Source organism: Trachymyrmex cornetzi, unplaced genomic scaffold, assembly GCF_001594075.2.
Source record: "Trachymyrmex cornetzi isolate Tcor2-1 unplaced genomic scaffold, Tcor1.1 scaffold25, whole genome shotgun sequence".
Taxonomy (NCBI): Eukaryota; Metazoa; Arthropoda; class Insecta; order Hymenoptera; family Formicidae; genus Trachymyrmex; species Trachymyrmex cornetzi.
Window position 1 is genome coordinate 1721934 of NW_017297166.1, and position 21582 is coordinate 1743515.

Below are 21582 nucleotides of genomic sequence, written 5' to 3' on the forward strand. Positions count from 1 at the left end.
CAAGCTCAATTCTTTTATTAAAACGCATAAAGATTCTTTTCCTAATAAAGCAAAAAAGAAGAACGTAGTTTACAAGATATTTTACAAGGATTGCGATGCGTCCTATGTCGGGCAGACAAGAAGGACTCTAAAAACGAGAATCGAACATTGTAATGACCCGAAGGAACACGAGTAATCATTCTGTTCTTACTGAACACAGACTGGATCTGAACCATGATTTTGATTAGGAAGGCATAGAAATTGTTCATCAGAAGCGGTTTTTGTATAAACGACGTATCTCTGAAATGCTACATATTCATTTGCAAAAAAACAGCTTTAATTTGCAATCTGATACCGAATTTTTACATCACTCATACATCTCGATTCTCAATACTTTACATTAATTTAAACTGCGCGCCGTCTTTGTTTTTATCATTTAAGAAACAATCTGACATATGTTGGTAATACCATCCGTTTTTACTTATTAGTTTGTACACTGTGTATTATCTTTGACTCATTTGAACGTTGACCGTCACAATACTCGTTTCGCTAAACATGAATAATTTGCGGATCTTTTATCTCTCGACTTTGAGTGATTTTTTATGTTCATGTCTTTCATGGCCATGGGTGAGTGCATTAATTTTTCTTTATTATAAAAAATAATTGATAACGTTTTCGATATCTACACAGATTTTTATCTGTTATTCGTTGCCACTGGAATTGTCAACCATTGCCAATTGAATAAGAAGATTGAGTTGCCACTCTGCCGTCTTGCCGTGAAGAAGTGAGAATTTACATTATACGTTCAGACATACTGATGATAGCTTGGAAGCAGGTCGAAACGTTTATGTGTAACTAATTTATACTATATTTCGATAATAAACGATTTTTATTTTCGCACTAACAACCGCACAAAAAACTCTCATTAGCCCTTATTTGTTTTTAATATTTAATAATTTTGCTAGATATAGATCTGAAAATAATTTTGTCGGATCATCGAAATAATTACGTAAAAATCTCAAACATGTTTAATATATAATGTCAATTTTCAAGCTCAAGATTGCAAAGCAAAATAATAAAAGTGGTAGACAGATCAACACACGAACAAATAATTAAGTCTAATTTTCAAAATTAGTTTATTAAAACATCAAGATGATAAGAATTAAAACCAGTTTTCCATTAATGTACATATATAAGGACGTTTCGTCTAATCTTTTTTAACCGATAAATTACAAACGAGAATTACGATAATATGATATTTAAAGAGAAGATTTAGGACAAAGAGAAGATTTATGATGAGTGATGTGGTAAATATTTTTGACATTTTAGCATCCAATTTAAGCGTTCTAGTACATAATTAGTTTAATGGTCTAATAAAATTATTTTTAGATCTGGCTAAATATTTAGATGTTTCAGCAAAACTGTTCTTTTTACTGCACTGAAAAGAATGATCTTGTTATTGTTAAGTTACAGCGAAAAATTATTGAGATACGAAAACTTGGCTAAAATAGATAAATGCCTAGTTAGAGTTACGATGTTGTACCTAATCAATATAGACGATAAAGACAGAATTATATCAGAACGATTTGTCAAATTTATCAAGAAAATCTCTCTGTAACGTTCAATCAGATGAATGTGACGGTGATTCATATTTAGCAGTCATATTTGATTATGAGACCTAAATTTTCTTGCAAACCTACATTGTTTTTTACCAGATACAAAAAACAGCGATAATATTTATATCTGGAGCAGCAAAATATTTTTTTGCGCATGTTAAATCATAGTGTCAAACTTAATCTAATTTATGTTACCACTGCTCCTACTCAATATATCCTTATTTTATACTAAAATTATATAGCGTCAAATTTATCCATTGTTTTAAATTAGGTTAAATTTGACACTATACACGGAGAAAATTTTATATTTAAAATTACTATAATGTGGTAGTAGCTGCGGACATCATGTAAACAATAATGCAACGTAATTTTTACACTTTTTCATAGTAAAAATTTGTTATTACAAAATCACAACTGGTTGAATAAAAGTTAGTATTGTAAAAATAAATAAAAAATATATACCTAGCAAATTTTGCTTGCGTCCCATAGTAAAAATTAACAGTTTTCATGTTAAAATATATGGCTTAAGCACTGATTTAACAAAATAATTACTTTATTTATTATAATTATGTGATAAAAATTAGTATTAGCATAGTAAAAGTTATGTCGGAATCATGTTGTGACGGTCCATCGGAAATACTAGACATAGTAAAGTGTAATTTAAAGTTGTATTAAAACTTAATATAAAATTTTCTCCGTGTAGATTCAAGAGTATTTGTATAAAGATCTTGGTTCAGTTATTAACCTTTAGCTATTTTTCAACAATCACGAACCATTTTAAAAGTCGACGCGGAACGAAAAGGTAAAGGTGTTTTCTTTGTTTCCCCTTATCGGTGATATTACTATGCTGACTGCGTATATAATATAATAGTCATTAAACGCGACTTAATATTCCAATCCTTTTCTGATAAGACTATATGCGCAGCCGTAACTCGAAACGGGTCGGTAGGTAGAGAGGAGGATTTAAGCGCTACTTGAGGCAGTGTTCATAAACGGGTACCGAACTGACTAGGACGGCTCGTTAAGTTCCCGGGCTCGTTAAGTATGCGCGAGTCTGCCAGCCCCGTGCACGCGGTAGGCGAAATGCCTTCGATACTTGTACAGATTGTTATGTCGGCAGCAGCTAATACTCGACGTCAGCTAGACGGCAGGCGGTTAATACTCCTGTGGTTTCCTATCGCGCATCACCGACGACGATTACAGGCGGCGGAAAGTATCGAGATGTGTAAACGAGACTGCAGCGATTGTCGCTGCCTCCGTTTAAGCGCTTTAGATTTCTCTCTTCTGAGCTCTCTCGTTCGGTCTCTTGCTTCCTCGTTCACGTCGCTCGAAAGTTCCATCGGAAACATGAATACAGTAATGATACGCGATGTTTATCGTGAATAGATCAATAAACCAGCAAACTCGATTATTAAACCAAGATTACATTTATCGGTTAGCTATTGTGTTAACGTTTGTGGTAGATTATGTGCTTTCGAAACTCATTTATGCCCGTTTCTACAGATAATAGATTTAAACTTTAATCTCGGTTTAACTTACTTTTTATTTTTATCTTTTCTAGTTCTAAGAATTAGAAAGGGCTAAGGGGTAAATTAAACCGAGATTAAAGTTAATCTACATTGGTAGAAATGGATACTATTAGTCGGTCAATATTCCTCTGCCACAGAAAAAAAAGATTAGCTGCCACAGCTAAAAATTAGGCAGCTAAATTTAGTAATATTGTATGGACACTCAACATTGTGTCTGCGAGGTCTAATTTTTCATTAGCTGTGAGGCCTAAATATTATCATTGTAACAGACAAGCAATTTTACTATTATGTCGATGTATTGATCATTGCAGCAAACGTTTTCTGTGTACCAGACAATTTGGTAGCAAGTACAGTTTCAACAAACCATATTTAGCTGTGATATAGAGACAATTTTCTTTTACGCGGATAACTCGATATATCCGATAAATGTGACATCTTTATTGCTAAATAAATTGACTATAACAGACATACATATTTTGCTATCACGTTCTTATATTAGCTACAGCAGCAAATCCCTTGTATGTAGTTAATGCAATTTCAGCTAATCTGCAGAATTAGCTATGATCAGAAACTTGTTTTTCCGTGCAATGATTAAATTTAAATCCCAAACTTCAGAATTTTAAATTCTTTTAAGAAGTACTTCAAGATGAATCGGATAATTCGAAAGACAATAATTTTTAGTGAAAGAGAGCTTTTCTTCGCGTTACAAATGAAGGTTTAATGAGGCAATGTAGCGCTCGAAATACATTCCTGATTTCCTATGTTCTAATGTGAATACGATTGCGCGTATTACATCAATGGATTATGTTAATGATAGTTAGCAAACTGAGGCCGGGATGATTAATTGCGTGAGCCAAGTGGGACGCGGTCCGATTGTAACTGAGTAACTATCGATTAACTCGAGCGCATCTTGGCACTTTATCGATGCGGGCATCACTGGCAGCGGGTTCACTCGATTAATTGTTTCACTCGCAGTTCGGCAACTTATCGCCACCGATTTTCGCGGTGTTCACCACGATGCAAAAAAGATCAACGATATTGGCGTTACGTTGACAAATTCTTTGTCCTTGTTTATCTGGGTCACAAAAGTATTCAAGATGACGTTAAAAAATTGCGGGAACGTTACGTTCATTGGATTATACAAGCAAATATTAGACATGTTTTTAGACAGTATTCTTAGAAAGATTTAACTTTTCTTCTCTTTGATTGATTGAGAGATCGATTATGACCCCCGGAAAAATTTTTCTTTATTCTAAAAATAAAAAACACTAAAGATATGATTCACATTCGCTGGTTATTTTATGAACTAAATCTCTATTGGAAAACGGTTATCCTTCGCGAAGTTAAGTTCAGGATACGAGAAGTCGCGTCCCCTAAAAATCGATTGTCGTAGAACAGCGTAGAATATTTATTTACGCATATTACCATCGTTTTATAGAATATATTTTATTGATAATATAATTTCTCGTAGTAATATTGTATTTTATTGAGGTTGAATTTGTTTTATTCTACATCGTCATCAAGTAAAAGTTGATATCAAACTTATCATATTTTTGTCGGATCGTCAAAATGCACATTTTTCATATTAAATTTGAAATAAATCTAGTATAATTTATAATTGAAACTTAATGCAATAGAATATTGTTATTTAGTTCATCCTATGATATAGAACATAGATTATTCCCAAACGCACTAAATGAAATCTTCGTAACATATTTATATAACATATGCATATAACATTATCAGATATTATAAAATATATAGCAAAATATACATAATGTGATAGGCGAATTTACCTCATCGAAATCGTGTGACCTTTCGTTCGCTGACAAACCGGTTTCCATGTTTTATCGACCTGAATACAGTCGATAGGGCCGTCCCAATTAGTTATTTCACCGAGTTTGTTGGTTTACCACGGTTAATTTCAAACAAGGATTATACGTATCCAGGCTTACAACATTGAGGCAAAGTATCGAGATCAGCATTCAGTAGCGAAATCAGAAAACGTACAGGTGGAATATGAAAAAGTATAAACTTTTTATTCACCTAAGTTTTTATCGGACTGTTTATAATATTAAAGAATCATACACGAAAAAATATACAGTATTATACTAGAATTCTAGTAAACTTTATGGAATTATCAAGTTCATATATAGGGATATGTGCCTATTTATGTAAAATTCTCTTTACATTTCTGATAAATGAGATTGTCATATGATAATCATTCTTACTTTATCGACAACAATTTTTTCTTTAGTATTAACAAAATTTACTTTATTGCATAGTAAAATATAAAAATTCTGAGAGTTGTTTATGCTCGTCACAAAACAAATCTTGAAAATAGTACGATTTACTTTACTGAAAGTATAATTTATCTTACTATAAGATAATAATCACTTGAAATGATGTACTATAATCATAATGTACTTTTTATCTTAAATCTCCGGTATTTTTACTTTTAGGCAAATAAAATTTATCACAAATTCGGTAAAAAATAGCCAGAATATTTTTTTACTAGTCTTGTAAGGTATTCATCTCTAAATTATTTTTCTCCGTGTAAAAAAACAAAAATTTACGACGAATTTTGTTTATTATATTTTAAATCTTTTACTGGAAAAAATACGTTTAGTGAATCTAGTCTTTTTTTGTAAAGAATTCCAAAACAATCGATTTAATCGTTTCAGTTAGATGAGCGAAGGAAAATCACAAATTCGATAAAAAATAGCCAGAATATTTTTAATTGTCTTGTAAGGTATCCATCTCTAAATTATTTTTCTCCGTGTAGAAAAACAAAAATTTACGACGAATTTTGTTTATTATATTTTAAATCTTTTGCTGGAAAAAATACGTTTAGTAAAAATACGTTTAGTAAGTCTTTTTTTGTAAAGAATTCCAAAACAATCGATTTAATCGTTTCAGTTAGATGAGCGAAGGAGGAGTGTAACTACCGAAAATGTTCGACGCGGCGGATAGACCACCGTTTCCGCGCCTAACTAAATTCCGAGCATTCCTTCCGCGGCATCAAGCGTTTCTAAAACGGCACCGAACTGCTATTAGAAGCGTTCTCGCAGGAACTTCCTAACGATACTTCCACCACCGTTGCCGCGATGTCGTCGCTCTCGCATGCCCGCGATCGCTCGCGAAACTTGTGCATCGTTAGATTTACTCGCTGGTCGGTATTAACACCGCGACGAGCGTGAGGTGCGAGACTAGAAACGAAATGGACGTCGCTCTTGATTCGAACGAATGACAGAAAGTTTGTAATTGAAGCATACGCCGCGCTGTTGGAAAAACTTTCGTTGGAATCAGTTAATTTATGCAATACGTCGGTAGTCAGTAACTCTGTCAGTAAATCGATACATGAAAAGAACAGTTTTGCTGGAGTATCTAAAATTTAATTAGATATAGATCCGAAAATAAGTTTATTAGATTGTATAGGACATTCAAACTCTGGTTGTTAGAGTATCAAAACTTTTGACGGCATCATCATGTTCATTGTGTTTGAATTTCCTATTATATTTTGATGGTTTAATAATAAGTTATATTTTTAGATCTATATCTTACCTAAATTTTTGGATACTTCAGTAAATCGTTTTTTCCATGCAAAAAAACCGATTTTGCTGAAGTATCTAAAAATTTAGACACAGATCTGAAATTAAATTTTATTGGACTGTCAAAATAATTATGTAGAATGTTCAAGCAGGATGTTAGAATGTAAAAACTTTACAGCATATTTATGCTTGAATTTCTATATAATTATTTTGATAATTTAATAAAAATACAAAGTGTGTAAGATTGTACGTAACTACACAACGAATAGGAAATAAAGGCCTTAAATGGTCAAGCTGGATCTTTAGTACTGAAATAATTCTATGTGAATCTACTACATCCAATTCCTCAAGCTGCGCGTCGAATTTATTTTCAGTTTTGAAACATGATTCTAATGGCCATTCTACAATAAGCCATTAGTAATAAGTCAGAAGTCAGAAGCTAGATATATTGATCAATCACCGTCAAATCACAAATGTAAGAAGAATAATTGACTCTGCTTGATCAATTTCTGGTTTCTGACTTCTAATTTATTACTAATGTCTTGTAATAGAATGTGTGTCATGGAACTAGAATGTCAATATTACTAATGCTCAATTTCTTCACCTCTAGATAACTTTATCCAAGAGATATCTCATAGAATACAATGGCGATATCTCCTGGATAAGGTTATCCGCAGCTTATCCAGAAGTTGAGCATAAGTTGACAAGCAATTCAATTATATTGTTGTATAAGCATCTTCACCTAGAGAAACATTTCTTTAAATCGAAGAAACCTTTCTCTGGAATATGATTGATCTTGATATTCTGATGCTGATAAGCACCTAAAAATATGTAAATAATTTCATTGCGAAAAATATTACTTTAGCTGGAGTTTAACAAAATTACTTTCAAATCTGTATCTGTATGTACCTAAATTTTTAGATATTTTAGCGAAACTTCTTTTTATAAGTATAATATGAAAGCAGTATTGTCAAATAATCTCCAAAAAAAAAAGTTTTCAATATTTACAAGTGTAGAGAAAAAAGAAAGATAAGCCCAAACAAGACAATGTCAATCAAGCATAAATTCAATAATTCGAGTATATCAATGTTTCAAGAGTTACAAATAGATGGTCTTATTCGAGCAATGTCGACAGGCCAATTGGTCCTTTCGTACTTTGATTGCGATCTTCAGGTCGATCACCTTTCTCATACGTGATCAGCGTATGTATTTATTTATAGCCCACATCACCTTTCTACTGTATCTATCCTTGTATTCTATTATCTATAAATATCAATTCTGTTATCTATACAAGGTACTATAAATAAATGATTTAATGAAAGTTTACATTGCTCGAAAACGAGGAAATCATCCATTTTTTCATGAAAAGAAGCTTTGCTGAAATTTAGGTATATAAATACGGATTTGAAAATAATTTTGTTGGGTCGTCAAAATAATTATGTGAATTGATCGGTAATATAATGAAAAAAATAATCTTATAGTTATAGTGAAAAATTATCTAGATACAAAAAATTAGCTAAAATGAATAAATGTCTAGCAAGAGTAGCAAGCAGTGTATTATTAAATATGTATCTAATAAATCAATCAAAGATGACAGAGACAGAATTTATATTTCAACCATTCGTCAAATTTATCAAGAAAGTCTCTCTGTAACGATCAATCAGATGACTGTGACTATGTGACTCATATTTAGCAGTAATTCACATTTGATTATGAGACCTAAATTGGCTCGCATACATTGTTAGAATTTTATGCTACAAATTCTACGAATATAATACATAATTTTCTATAGACACAAAAAACCAACTATAATTCTAGCTGAAGCGGAAAAATATATTTTTGCTTGATGGAAATGATACGGTTGAATTGATGATCATTCCGTATTACATCGATCTGCAATTTAAAGGAGTTTAGTGTAGTATATACCTGACTCTTCATGGGATCCGTATTGATTTGACACATATAAAGGCCGCCGTCCTCTTTCTGGACACCCTTGATGTGTAGATTCCATATAGAGTGGTCGCTATGGGACACGGACACCCTCTGATTGTGCGTGATCACGTGGTCGTGTATAGCTTGGATCGCCTTCGTGTCCGCCTTTACCCAACCGACCTGGAACATCAATCGCCAGATCGGAGCCTTAATAGGCGAGGGAGATGGAGAACGGAGGGGCAGACAGAGTCGGTGCCGGAAATCGCGGTGACGGCGTCGCGGATTTCGCTGAAGACGCCGCAATTTCCTTACAGGCATCCCCGACTGCGGAATACAAACAGATGTGGGGGATGCCTGTCCCGAGGTGTGCGTGCATCCACACATACGTATGCGCGCACCCACACACACCCACACCCACACACATTCACACACACACCCACACACAACACACACACACACACACACACACATCCGGGCACAAACACAAACACAACTACACATATACACACACAGATACGAGTGCGCGCGCACACAGATTGACACGCGTGATTCCCCTTGGCCAAACTTCCAGGCGGTATTTGCATTTTCCTTGGAATATTCCGAATCGAGCGAGGTGCTCCCGCGATTTCACGCGACGAGCAGGCGAGCGGCATTGCACGCACATACGCCCTCACAGCCACAATTACGCTACGTACGCGCCCATTTCAATCGGTAATAAAAGAAGCGAAATGTAAAGGCAGCCCGACCGCATCGCGGCTTTGTCATCATTCTCGTGCATGTACGCGCGATATTGCACAATTGCGAGGATATCGTTGCACATTCATCGTTCATGAGAAGGATACTGATAATCGTCGTATTTTCGAAATGAGAGAAATGACGATGAAAGATTCACGTTTCTCTGTCATGAGAAATTTGTCGATTCTAATTACAATTATATCAAAGATTACTCGGCATATATTTTAGTTGCTCGATTATATAAAATCGTTTAAAGAAGCATCGATAAAATGGGTCGCGCTTGCGAGTCAATCACTCTCTTCGAATTTGACTTTCAGATTCCCTTAGGAAGTGAATTATAAATGGAGAGACTATCTTCGACGCTATACTCGTCAGAATTTCTAGCACATCGCGATTTTGTGTTTCGTATAAATTTTATTACTATGATTCCCCGCTTTTCAAACACATTTTAATTTGACCGGCACGAGGCGTTGACGTTTATTTACACGTAATCGATGTCCGCATTGTTTCGCGCGATTAAATTAACGGTAATAATAATTGCGCAATCTGTGTCACGCAATGAAGATCGAAACGGAAATACGGTCGAATGAATTCGAGAATGGAATATATATTACACATTCAGTTGTGTTGATATTTCGCTTCTACTTCACTGAACTGCCGGCAGAAATTCGGGTCAATGTGAAACGTAATCGTGTATTCCATTCTACAATTTCATCGGACGTCAGATATGGATAGCGAGAGCTATAGTCTACACATCTGACCGTATCTGACCGACTACGAACAAATAGTACGTACTTTGGCTAGAAGCAACTGGTTATACTGTAATGTAGTTGCTGGTTATACTGATTCTCACTGTAGCGCAATGCAATTTGCAAAAGCGCAAAGAGAAACGATAATGCGTGGAAAAGATAATCCCACTATATGGCTATGCATATAAAATTATTATTATTAATTCCATACCATCGTAAAAATGAGAATTTGTGGTAGAATTTAAGAGCGTTATGCTAGTCAAGTTATTTCATTGTGAATCATGCTCGCAATCGATTCGATAATATAAAATTAGCTTCGCGAAAAATTTAATGCGTTGAAAGAAACCGTCGGGCCGCTCAAATCATCTTATAGACACGTGTATCGATAAAAGTTCTTTGTAGTCGGTTTCAAAGAAGAAAAGTGAGTGGAAAAATTCCTCTCGACTTCTTTCCGCTTTTAAATAAGAATTTTGCGGATATCAAGATCGACTTTCGTGAAAATCATACGGATTATTTAAAGCGTTAAATGTCTTTTCATGTACTTGTCAAGGATTCTTTTCTTATTATGGATTTACTCTCTATTTTATAGAAAATAAAAACTAATTTTCGGACTAGAAATGTGTCAATTCTTTTTATGATACAAATGAATATATAGGTAGATAAGACTAACATGTCGCGATTTAAGACTGCGCGCACGTTGGAGGAAATATTAAGAATAAATGGAGAAATAGAAGAAATTAGGAACAGAGATTAAGGTGGTTTTTCAGTAAAGTGCCGAAAATTTGGGGTGCCTCACCAAATTACTCAACATCTGCATAATTCGGATAATAACAAAGAATATAAATATCGCTCGAAGTTTGCACAGCAAAGCAATTTAATTACAAAAACAATCAAATTAACGAGCACACAATGATATTTGATAGCATGTGTTTAATACTAAGGTAACATATCAAATAATTGATAGATGTTTTGACTCACAGAGTCTTCTTCGCTATAATTAAATCTAGAATAAGCTGATTTAATTTATTAAGTAAATCAAGAATCTTCACCGAAAGAAAACAAGATGAGATTATGTTTACTTTTCGAGGTTAAATTTATATGCAAGTTTATGCACGTAAATATGTTTCTAGAATGCCGTTGACTTATTACTTTTTGTGACCATTAAAATCATAATTTTTTAACTGTTATAATTTCGTTTTTGAGAATTGTCTATGATAAGATTTGCGTACAGTTAGTCAAAAAAGCGTCTGCGAGCTCTGTCACTATAACAATAAGTTATACGTGAAAGTTATTCTCATTTTCAACATTTTTTTCCTCCCTTATTTCATCGTTACCTACTATAGAATTTTGCACACGTCAATTTCAGTACTTCAACTTTATTATATAAAAAAATTAAACATTTCTACGGTAACTCAATTTACTAAAAAACCACCTTAAGTAAAATGCACAATTAATGGATGCAAATAAGACATTATATCTTATAACTTATTTGTGTCCATTATGCGTTACGTTTAATCTGTTTTTTTATTTTTATATTTTTCTAATATTTAAATTTATTTCTGTTCTTAATCCTTACCGTACTAATATGGATAACTAGTGACCGAGCGATTCCTGTTCGTGCAAGTTTCTTTGAGTCTTTCGGTAATTTTATAAATTATACTACATTTTATTTATTTTCCAAAATAAAGAGTCAATATTTATTCTAGAAAGTTGAAAGTATGTTGGTGAATTTTTAGAGATTTTTTTTATTATTTTGAAGAGGTGAAAAAAACGAAGAGATTTGAAGTGACCTTTGATGGTATGGATGAGGCACCAAATTGTAAATGGTACGGTAAGGGTTAATATTTTTTCCATTGCATCCAGGGCCCAACGATGCGATTAAACTGTCCTTTTATTTCGCTTGCTTTATATCGAGGTTTCTGCTAGATTTTCGTGGTTATCGGACCATATCAACATTATATAACGCAGCACACCTCGAATGAATGTTCGTGTGTACCGCAAAAGTTTAACCTAGGGGGGTAGATATGACTTTTTAAAGGCCGCATCTCCTTTCAGAAGTTAAGTGAGACTCCGAGAAGTTAAGCGAGCGTTACGACATCACAGACACGCTGTCGCTTTTCATGCAACGTACCCTGTAACCTCCTAGATGTTTCACCAGACACGTGAAAGTGGCGTCCCTCCCGAGTGGCACTGTTAGATTGGTGATAGGGCCAGAGAATTCGGGCTGAAAAGCGCCGCCTGAAACGATAAAATACGTACGACGTTCGTGAAAAATACATACGCCATTTGCATACCGCGCACCGCCGGCAATTTTTCGACAGCGATGTCAATTCGCCGTCGTGCAGAATGCATTTTATGCGAAAACGAATAAATGTCAGAAGGCTGAATGCTACGCGACTCGGCTAAACGCGGAGATGCGTCTCGCGACTGCAAATTAAACGCGTAGACGTGACGTCGAATTAGCGAGAATCACTGTCGTGTGTGCATCACTTAAGCAAACTTCCATATTCACGAGGAACATTGATCGACGCTGGTTATCTTGTCCATATCTGTCCGCTCTATTCGATGATTATTATAAATTTACAAAAGTTTAAAAAAAGCATATTGCACATAATTATCTTTCCATATACTAATGCATATTTTTATTGAAAGCAACAATCTTCATGCAATTACCAAATATAGGTGTTTCTGTAATACATTATTGAAATAAAAATAATTTTTGCAAATTCTATTGTGTTTAAACTAGGTTGACGAGAATAATATAATTTTATATTATATTATCATTCTCTTTACCTCTTAATTTATAATGTATTTTTATTTTAAAAGTTTATTTTAAATATGAAAATAATATAAAATATAATTTTATATTATACATAATATCGTTATATTATTATGATTTTATATTACATAATTTTATATCATTTTTATGTAATTTTTTAAGTACATACTTTACGAATTAAAACTTAAAGAGGATGAGTTTGATTTTGATACGATCAATTTAAATGAATATATTTCGTAACAATGTAATTGGTGTGGTGGAACGTACATATCTCCATTATCCATTATCTTCCTAATGTGAAATTATGCGTGCAGCACACGCAGCTGCCATAAATATTGCATCATGCATGATTATAGCTAACGTGATGTTCCATACGTACAGAATACATCCCTTTTTACTTTCTCATATTTTTCACATATTCTCAGATTATTTCGCAGCTGCGTTATGAATAATAGCGCTACAGGGACGATAGCGTTCAATATGACACGGCTGATGCGTAAAATAAGACGAAACGTATAAATTGCTTCGCCGACAAAATAGATACCGAGGGTGCAGAATGCGCGAACAATGGGCGAAGACGCAATCATTCCATATAAAAAGTTTGCCCGTCAAATTTCCTTTTCTTTAGAATAATTTATATATGCGCACGCGGAATTTAAATGGTTTCGTGTAAATTCGAGCGTAACGCCAAAGAATTTTTACGTCTCGCCAATAAACTAAACGGCCGCTTGACGACTCGCACCGAGCGAATTGAATTAATTTTGTAATCGGCAGCCGAGTATCGCGTCGAGATGGTTATCCGATAGTTTACAGAATGATGACGTAAATGTTGATTGAATCGATCAGTACGGGGAGAGGCGAAACGACGCGGGGAGGCATGGCACTCTCTCTCGAATGCATTTTCTCGCGCAAATAGATTCTACAGAGAGAGCAAATAAGAAGAACTGACTTTACAATACTGTTGTTTTTATATTTCACGATTCTCGCGTAACAGGCTGTTTTGGTACTTGAACTCTGTGTGTCTAGAATCGTCATATATATAGAAAATGTGTACCGTATCAAATGGGCTTCCAACGAGATGCACACGCGCCCGATAATATTTTCGTATGAATTTTTGCTAAAAGTATCCAACAGCAGTATCCAACAACGGGGTAAACAGGACAATGATACTTCTGCAGAAATTTCTGTCCCAGCTGCTGCATAAGCTACTCGATTTAGAGTTTTTTTTTTATTCTACAGTTTCCTCTATCGCGAGGTTTGTCGCGAATAGCTTGACGTCATGGAAACGTGGCATTTCCTGTTAATTGATTAAATTACAAGAAATACTCGATATATATTTGTCACGCTATAAGACAGTTATTGCAGTTTATTTATAAAATTTAAATTTCTCTATTTAAATTGTTCCTTATTTTAAAAAAATATGCAGGTCGATTCTCCTTCTTTTTCAGCCAGTATCGATCGTCGCATCTTTGCTGATAAAAACAAACGTGGCGACGTGGCATATTATTATTAGTTAAACAGTGAGGAAATTTACGATATTGAGTTACGATAATTAACTTATATCGTCCTCTTTTATTATGCCTTCCTTCGTTTCGCAGACAAAATCGCGCATAGTTATGTAACGATTTTACATAAATAGAAGGAACTTTTCAGAATTGGATCTCTAAAAATGAGTATTTTAAAAATACCGTTTGCTCAAATTGCTATATTTGTATGGATAGCTCTATGAAATTAATTAGAATGCGACAAACGTATGAACTGAAATAATTTCGTTGTAATTTGAGCTATTAATTTTCGATTATCCGATTTCTCATTACTCTCTATATATAACGATACGTTTGAATGAAGCTTGTAATTGTAATGAAAGATCTTTAATTACATTGATATCCAAAACCTATTAAAAAGTGATATATCGAAAATGTGACTGCGCAAAATAAATGAAAATACAGTTTGACGTGAAATAATTTTGATTAATAATTATCTTCTGAAGTAAATTGACTTTTGTAATGTGCTTTCCGATCTAAATGTGACAACTATGTTTATCAATGCAATTAAAACGTTAAATGTGATTATAAATAAATTATAGAACGGTGTAGTTGTGAAAAATTGTGTGTTGTAAATTTGCAAGAAAAACAGACCAGAGAAAGTTGCACGAATGGGAAAATTCTACAAAGAGAATCTGTCGAGGTAATAAAGGAGCTAATAGAGATTTTAAGAAAAGAAACAAGTTGATAAATTTATCTTACAACAGGAATAATTGGATCAACAAGTATTAATAAGAAAGATTGTAACGATCGCGTGAACCGTTTAATATTGCCAACGTGGCTATGCTTGATAGGAGCAGCACGTTAAAGGTTAAAATATAACTCCAGAATACATAAACCGGGTCGCAGTCATTTGTTTCGTAAAAGTAATGTTCGCAATTAAAGCGTCACATAGTGAAATGCACACAGTTTTAATTATATTCAAGAAAAGAAATTTTCTTGGAAAACGTTGTAATGGAGAATATTGCATTTAAATTTCATTACGAATTTAAGTTTTACGCCAAGCGCGGCGCATGATAAATAATTAAGAGAATAAGAAAATTACAAGACTACAAAACCATGGAAACCAGACACTCACAGAGAGACAACATTTAAAAGTATTAAAAAGTCAGATACCTATTGTTTTTTTTTTATTTCATGTGCGTTGATGTTTCTTTGGACTTTCAATTAATCGAGCGTATAGACCGTAAGTTATTTTAAAGTATTACCGGAAAAGCTAGAAAATTGTCAATAACTTATCCGCATTTTATTAATATTAAAAAGTTCCACTGGCATAAATTACTTACCGCGCGTCGTACTCGTCAACATTGCAACGGAAAGTACACGCGGAGCTACGGTTTTCCATCCGGAAAACTTTGTTGAAAATTGCGAGTAGCTTATTATCGAACTTCCGAGAAAATAAGTTGTTATGGATATTAAATATCGTAACATTCTTCGCTGCGCAGGTATATGTATAGCCCGTAGTCGAATTAGTAGCTTTCGCTTTTCGACATACGATCCTTCGCCCGTAACAAGCAGTCTTATTAATCTCAGCACCGTAAACTCTCTGTCGCTATTTCGAGATAATTCGGGTAATTTTCGCGCTGGGGCTTCCCATTCTTCGAGGATCGTTTTTCGCGTTAATACCGTTACAGTAATAGTTCACCCCGGAAAATCGCAAATCTTTCATTCATTTTTACTCTCTCCCGGGGAAATTAAATTTCCATTTTTATATTAGTACGAAGATACTTAATTAAATTATTTTAATTTGTCAAAACATTATTATGTTAATTTTCCCAGAAAAGAGTTGAAATATTTTTCTTTGCCAATAAATAAATATTTGCTAGTTAAATAACATAATGGCAAACATTTTTAACATGTGTAACATGTTTGCTGTGCATTCGCGAGTGGAGATGCAGGTCGAGCGCTGGAAAATAAACTGATGGCGAGAGAAGGAAAAATAAACTATCGATTACCGCGGTGATTTGAGCAATTTATCTCATAAATAGCATCGCACCGCACAATTATTTACTCCCTATTAGTCAAGCGTTATTTGACAATAATTTTGCGCATCATTTCGTGGACGCCCACATCGAATGATGCAAGAGCATATATTTGATGAAATTCACACAATAATCATCTGGAAGAATATTCATTTATCAAATGATTATTAGTTAATGCTTATCAAGTGCATAACATTTGACTAAATTGTTTCTAATCCCTGCATTATATAGAATTTTTATTGTTATTTTCGTTATCTATATTACTTTCATAATTTTATTAAACGCAATGATTAATTATAAAATTTATATTCTTTTGCGTATATATAATATGCTAATATATAATATTAAATTTTTTGTAAATTAAGGCATATTAAAATATTAATATTAACAATAAGATTTTTTAAATCGAATGTTTAATTAAAATATTGATTTAATTAATAAAACTCGCGGTAATTTTTTAATTATATAACACATGTAATTGATTATTAAATAGAATTTTAATCTTTTTATAGAATTATTATATATATAGAATAATTTTATATTTTTTTCCAAAATTTTTCGCGCCAGCAATTCGAGGCAAATGAACTTCGTATTGCTCGATCCACGCATATTGCGCGTGTAATCGTGCATCCGAAACGTCGGCTAAACAATCTACTGCTGCAATGTATCAATTGAGGTAATATTAATACATATTTAACTTGTCGCGCTAGAATGCACTTTACACGCGTTCATTCAGTACATTGATAATGACAGTCTCATTTACATGTGCGTCATATTACTCAATGACAATTACAAATTAAAGTACTAAATAAAAATACTTATATACATTTCATGCATTTCTTTGTTTGTCGAAAATAGCATCAACAGAAAACTACACAAAATATCTGTATTATTTGATTACTTATACTTATAATGAAATTGTTGCGAAGGATAGAATTAAATGTGATTTAAAAATAGCTAGAAGAACGCATAGAAACGACACAGACGTGTTTCTAAATACTAAAATACCCGATAGTATATTAGATACTCGAATAAATTGATGTATGTCACTATATATATTTTTCGAACAACACTCTTAATACCTTACATTGAGGAGGAAGATCGTATCCCCTTGGCCCAGACTCCCGCTTGCGCGCCTGTAAACGCACTTTCCTCGTTCACGAGTGGCCAAAGTAAACGGCCAAACAAGCAAACAGACACTCTACAAATCTCGTCACCCAACAGCCACCACCCGCACGTAACTCTGCCCAGCTAAAGAAATATTCGCAAAGACGACTCTCGACGGAAAGTCGTTCCCGAGTTTTCACCGTTTCATTTTTCTCGTCTTGTATCCCTAGGCTCTTTTTCCCCTCTATCCCTTTTTGACTCCGTTTTATCCAATCTTTTTCCTCTTCCTTTTATTATTCATGTTCTATTGCGATGTAACGTACGTACCCGTATTACTTACTCTTTTATATTAATCGATTTTATATTAAGTATCTTAGGAGATCGACCATTCCTTAACAATAATTTGATTGGTAAGTATAAGAATCATCTAAAATTGAAATTAGAGACATTTTTTAATTAAACTGAGATTTCTCTCTCTCTCTCTCTCTCTCTCCCTTTCTGGATATAATTAAATTTTATTTACCAATATTTAACACATTAAAGCTCACTCAACATTGAAGAATAAAACGATATCTTTGAATTTTATTAAAAACATGACTTTCAACTTTTCAAGACATAAAACGTTTGAACTTTGATGTAAAATTTATGAATTATTTATTATTATTTTAATTATCTTCTTGTTGTTATTTAATCATCTTTTTATTCTATAATTTTATACGTTTATTATAAGCTACAATTTATTTTTATGACTATTATTTTTCTAATATTATTGTTGAATTTCCTTCCTTTCATCTATTTTCCTTTTTTCTCTTCTTTTCGTATTCTTTTTCTTTTTCCATCGTTTTCTCTCAGTCTCATTTTTCCGATTGTCTCGTAAAAGCGGCTTTGCCTATCGTAACGAGACGTTTGAGGCGAATTTTGTCGCGATTCGACGACGGTACCGGTAATGCAAAACATAAGCGGAAGAGCTCGGCTATACACCGACAGGCACGGTGCTAAATTCATCGGGACGCATAAATGCGAATGGAGGATGGAATGTATTGTAGGGTTCTCCCATTTATCGTTTTGTGAAATTGTTGTAGCAGCTGAATTATTTCCAGACGAACATTGACTTGTGAAACGTTTTATCAGAAAATATCACAGATCTCACATCCGTAAATTTTAAACTAATTATTACTCATAACTAAAAAAATATGTATATCTATTATATTCCGTTTAAAATTATAAAATTAATTACAATTTGTATTCAATTTTTCTGAATTTTCTTTCAAAGGAAAGGAGAGGATTTGGAAAATTAATGGAAGATACGCTGTATTTACGACGAAAGCACAGTACATCTCAGATTAAATGAAAAATTTCTAAATAAGATCGAGAATTTGCATTGCAGTATCGCTTCATCGATGACGTCGTTCGCCTCGGGGAAAGCCACGGAAAGAAGAGCTCCGTTTAATTTAACTCAATTTATTCTTTCGTTTGCCCGCCTCTGAATGGCCATCCTTTTTCCATTCACCCTTCGTTAAGCGACCGATAAGTGAAAATTCCCAATTGGCCGAATGCTGCCTTTCTATAGTCTGCACGTTCCGGTCCTTATTTATCCCTTTCAACGTCACACATTACTGCTCGATATTAAGTGCACAGCAGCATCTCAGCACCTTCCTGATGGGCCCTTCCCGTGTTCATAATTATTGCTTTGCGGATGCTCCTTCACGAACCTACTTCAAACATCCGCAATCTGGAAACTGGCAGCGTCTACAAAGTTCTCCAGATCTGTTTTGGATCGTTTTAGATTTGTTTCAAAACTCCTTGATGCATTTGTATTGCGAGAACACATTGTATGTGTCGTATGATATGGAGAATATTTACTTCGCGAATAATATACATATTTAAAGAAACGAATAAATTAATGTACACATTATATAATGTACATGTTTCTAAAAATAAACAAAAATGAAGGACATTTACATTCTTTAAATTATGGAAATATGTTTCGGATAGATTTTTAATTTTAAGTCACGATGAAAGGGAGATGAAATTATTTCATTTTGTAACTATAAATAAATGTAACACATTTTGATCCCTCAAGATTTATTTGTAGGTACTAATATATGATATGTTTAATCTTTATAAAAATATTATATACTCTATTTTAACTAGATATTATAAAAGATATATTTTAAAACTCACTGCAGCTATAAGAAAAGATTTCTGGACAAAACTGTGACAGAATTTTAAATCATTCATTAAATATTGGATATTTATATTTTATATAGTTGCTGTAAAATTACTTTTTTCACTCGTATAATTGATACGGCAGCAGCATTTATAAATTATGACTTTACACATCAATTTTTCACATCAATTTTTCATAAAAAAAATCTATTTTTAATATTTCCTTTTTCTTCTAATGGATACACAGAAATGAGATATAATAAGCGTAATAATTTCGGAAACGTTTTATATTATTTATTATCCGTTTTAAATATGAAAGATAAGAATAAATTATTGCTTTGAAATAAGTTATTAATTTTATCTTAAAAAAATACGGGAAAAAAGTTTTTTAACTAATTACAGTTCTTTTAAAATGTACAAAATTTGTATTCGTAAAATTAGCGCAGGGATCGCATAAAAGGATGAATTTTTTAATGGAAGAACTTGAAAAGAGTTAAACGGAATCTGATGGATTAAAGTAAATTCCCGCGACAATTCGTCGAGATCACGATGCAAATTGGGCAATTTACGATAGAACGGAAGAATGCTAGTAGTTAAGGCTATGCGTATCGGGTGCAGGTGTCACGGCGCTTGCCTGTTTGCGAGAAATGGATCCGCAAAGAATATCCAGGCGCGCGCTAGTTTTCCTCTAGGAAATCTTATTTACTCGTTGAGAACGCGAAGCGAGGTCGGCTGAAATTGAGTGACGTCAGTAATCAAATGCCATTCACCCGTTATGAAGACGTTTCGCCTCGGTGGAAATTATCATGCGAATACGCGACTGGAGGAAGCGATAAAACCTTGATAGTTTGCGAAATTTCTTGTCTACGTCAAACTATAATATCTACCTATCCTTCTTCACGGTCCGCTCAGCACTGCCCTTCTTTTCTCTTTCCGTCGTCGCTCGTCTCTTACGGTATCTGCAGTCTTTATTAAAATCGTAATCTTTTATTTCCTCTCGCAGACATCCGCTTGTACGTTTGAACGGTCTATTTAGCTTTTTACTAGAATGTAGTTATTCGAGACAAAAGATAAATTATATTTGACTTTATGCATCGACAAGAGCTACTAAATATTCATGCTGACTTTTGTACAATTTTATTTTCTTCGTTTGTCTTTTTATCTTATTGCAAGTTGTTAGAACTTTTTAATCATTTGTCAGTTAAAACTTATTAGTGTCTGTGACCGAATATATGTATATTTTGCATAGAAAGATATATTTGTACATGGAAAGAATGATTTTCCTAAAGTATCTATAAATTTAACTTATAGATACAAAATTAGCTAGATATATCTCTCTAAAAATAATTTTGTTAATAATTAATAATTACATAGGAAGTTCAAGCATTATGAGCATAAAGTTTCGATAATTTGGTGATTAATTTGAATGTCTTACAAAATTATCAGATCTGTAGCTAGTTAAATTTTAAATATATATTCTAATAAGATCCTAATTTCTGTGCGTACATATATATTTATATATGTATATAATATATATATATATATATATAATAACTAATTATGAGTATAATGAAATTAATAAACGATTAATACTATACCCGAAATAATACCGATTTACCGGTTTATTAATTAGCTATTATAATCGAACATGTAAGCATTAAAACCTGTGCTCTGATGCATTTCCATTAAAATCATTTTATTTCTGTTTCTGATATAAATTCCACTTGAAATGAGTTAAAAACTTATTTAGATCATTAAGCTTAATCTACGAAACCTTTTAGCTTCTAATATTAAATATTATCGTAATTAGAGCCCTTTAAAAATCTGCACTATAAAAAGATCGATTTCATACATAAAAATTTATATCTGGATACATTACAATATATTACGCATGTATATATTTTTATTAT

General features: G+C 33.1%; 1 protein-coding gene across 1 annotated transcript in view; it reads right to left on the minus strand.

Moving 5' to 3' along the window:
- Positions 1 to 21582, minus strand: part of LOC108761526 (lachesin) — a 47301-nt gene that overhangs the window by 25014 nt on the left and 705 nt on the right. The window contains exons 2-3 of the mRNA XM_018508130.1: positions 12223 to 12329; positions 8602 to 8787 (exon numbers count right to left, since the gene is read on the minus strand). Of these exons, the coding sequence (XP_018363632.1) occupies positions 8602 to 8787; positions 12223 to 12329 (293 nt within the window). The remainder of the gene's footprint in view (positions 1 to 8601; positions 8788 to 12222; positions 12330 to 21582) is intronic.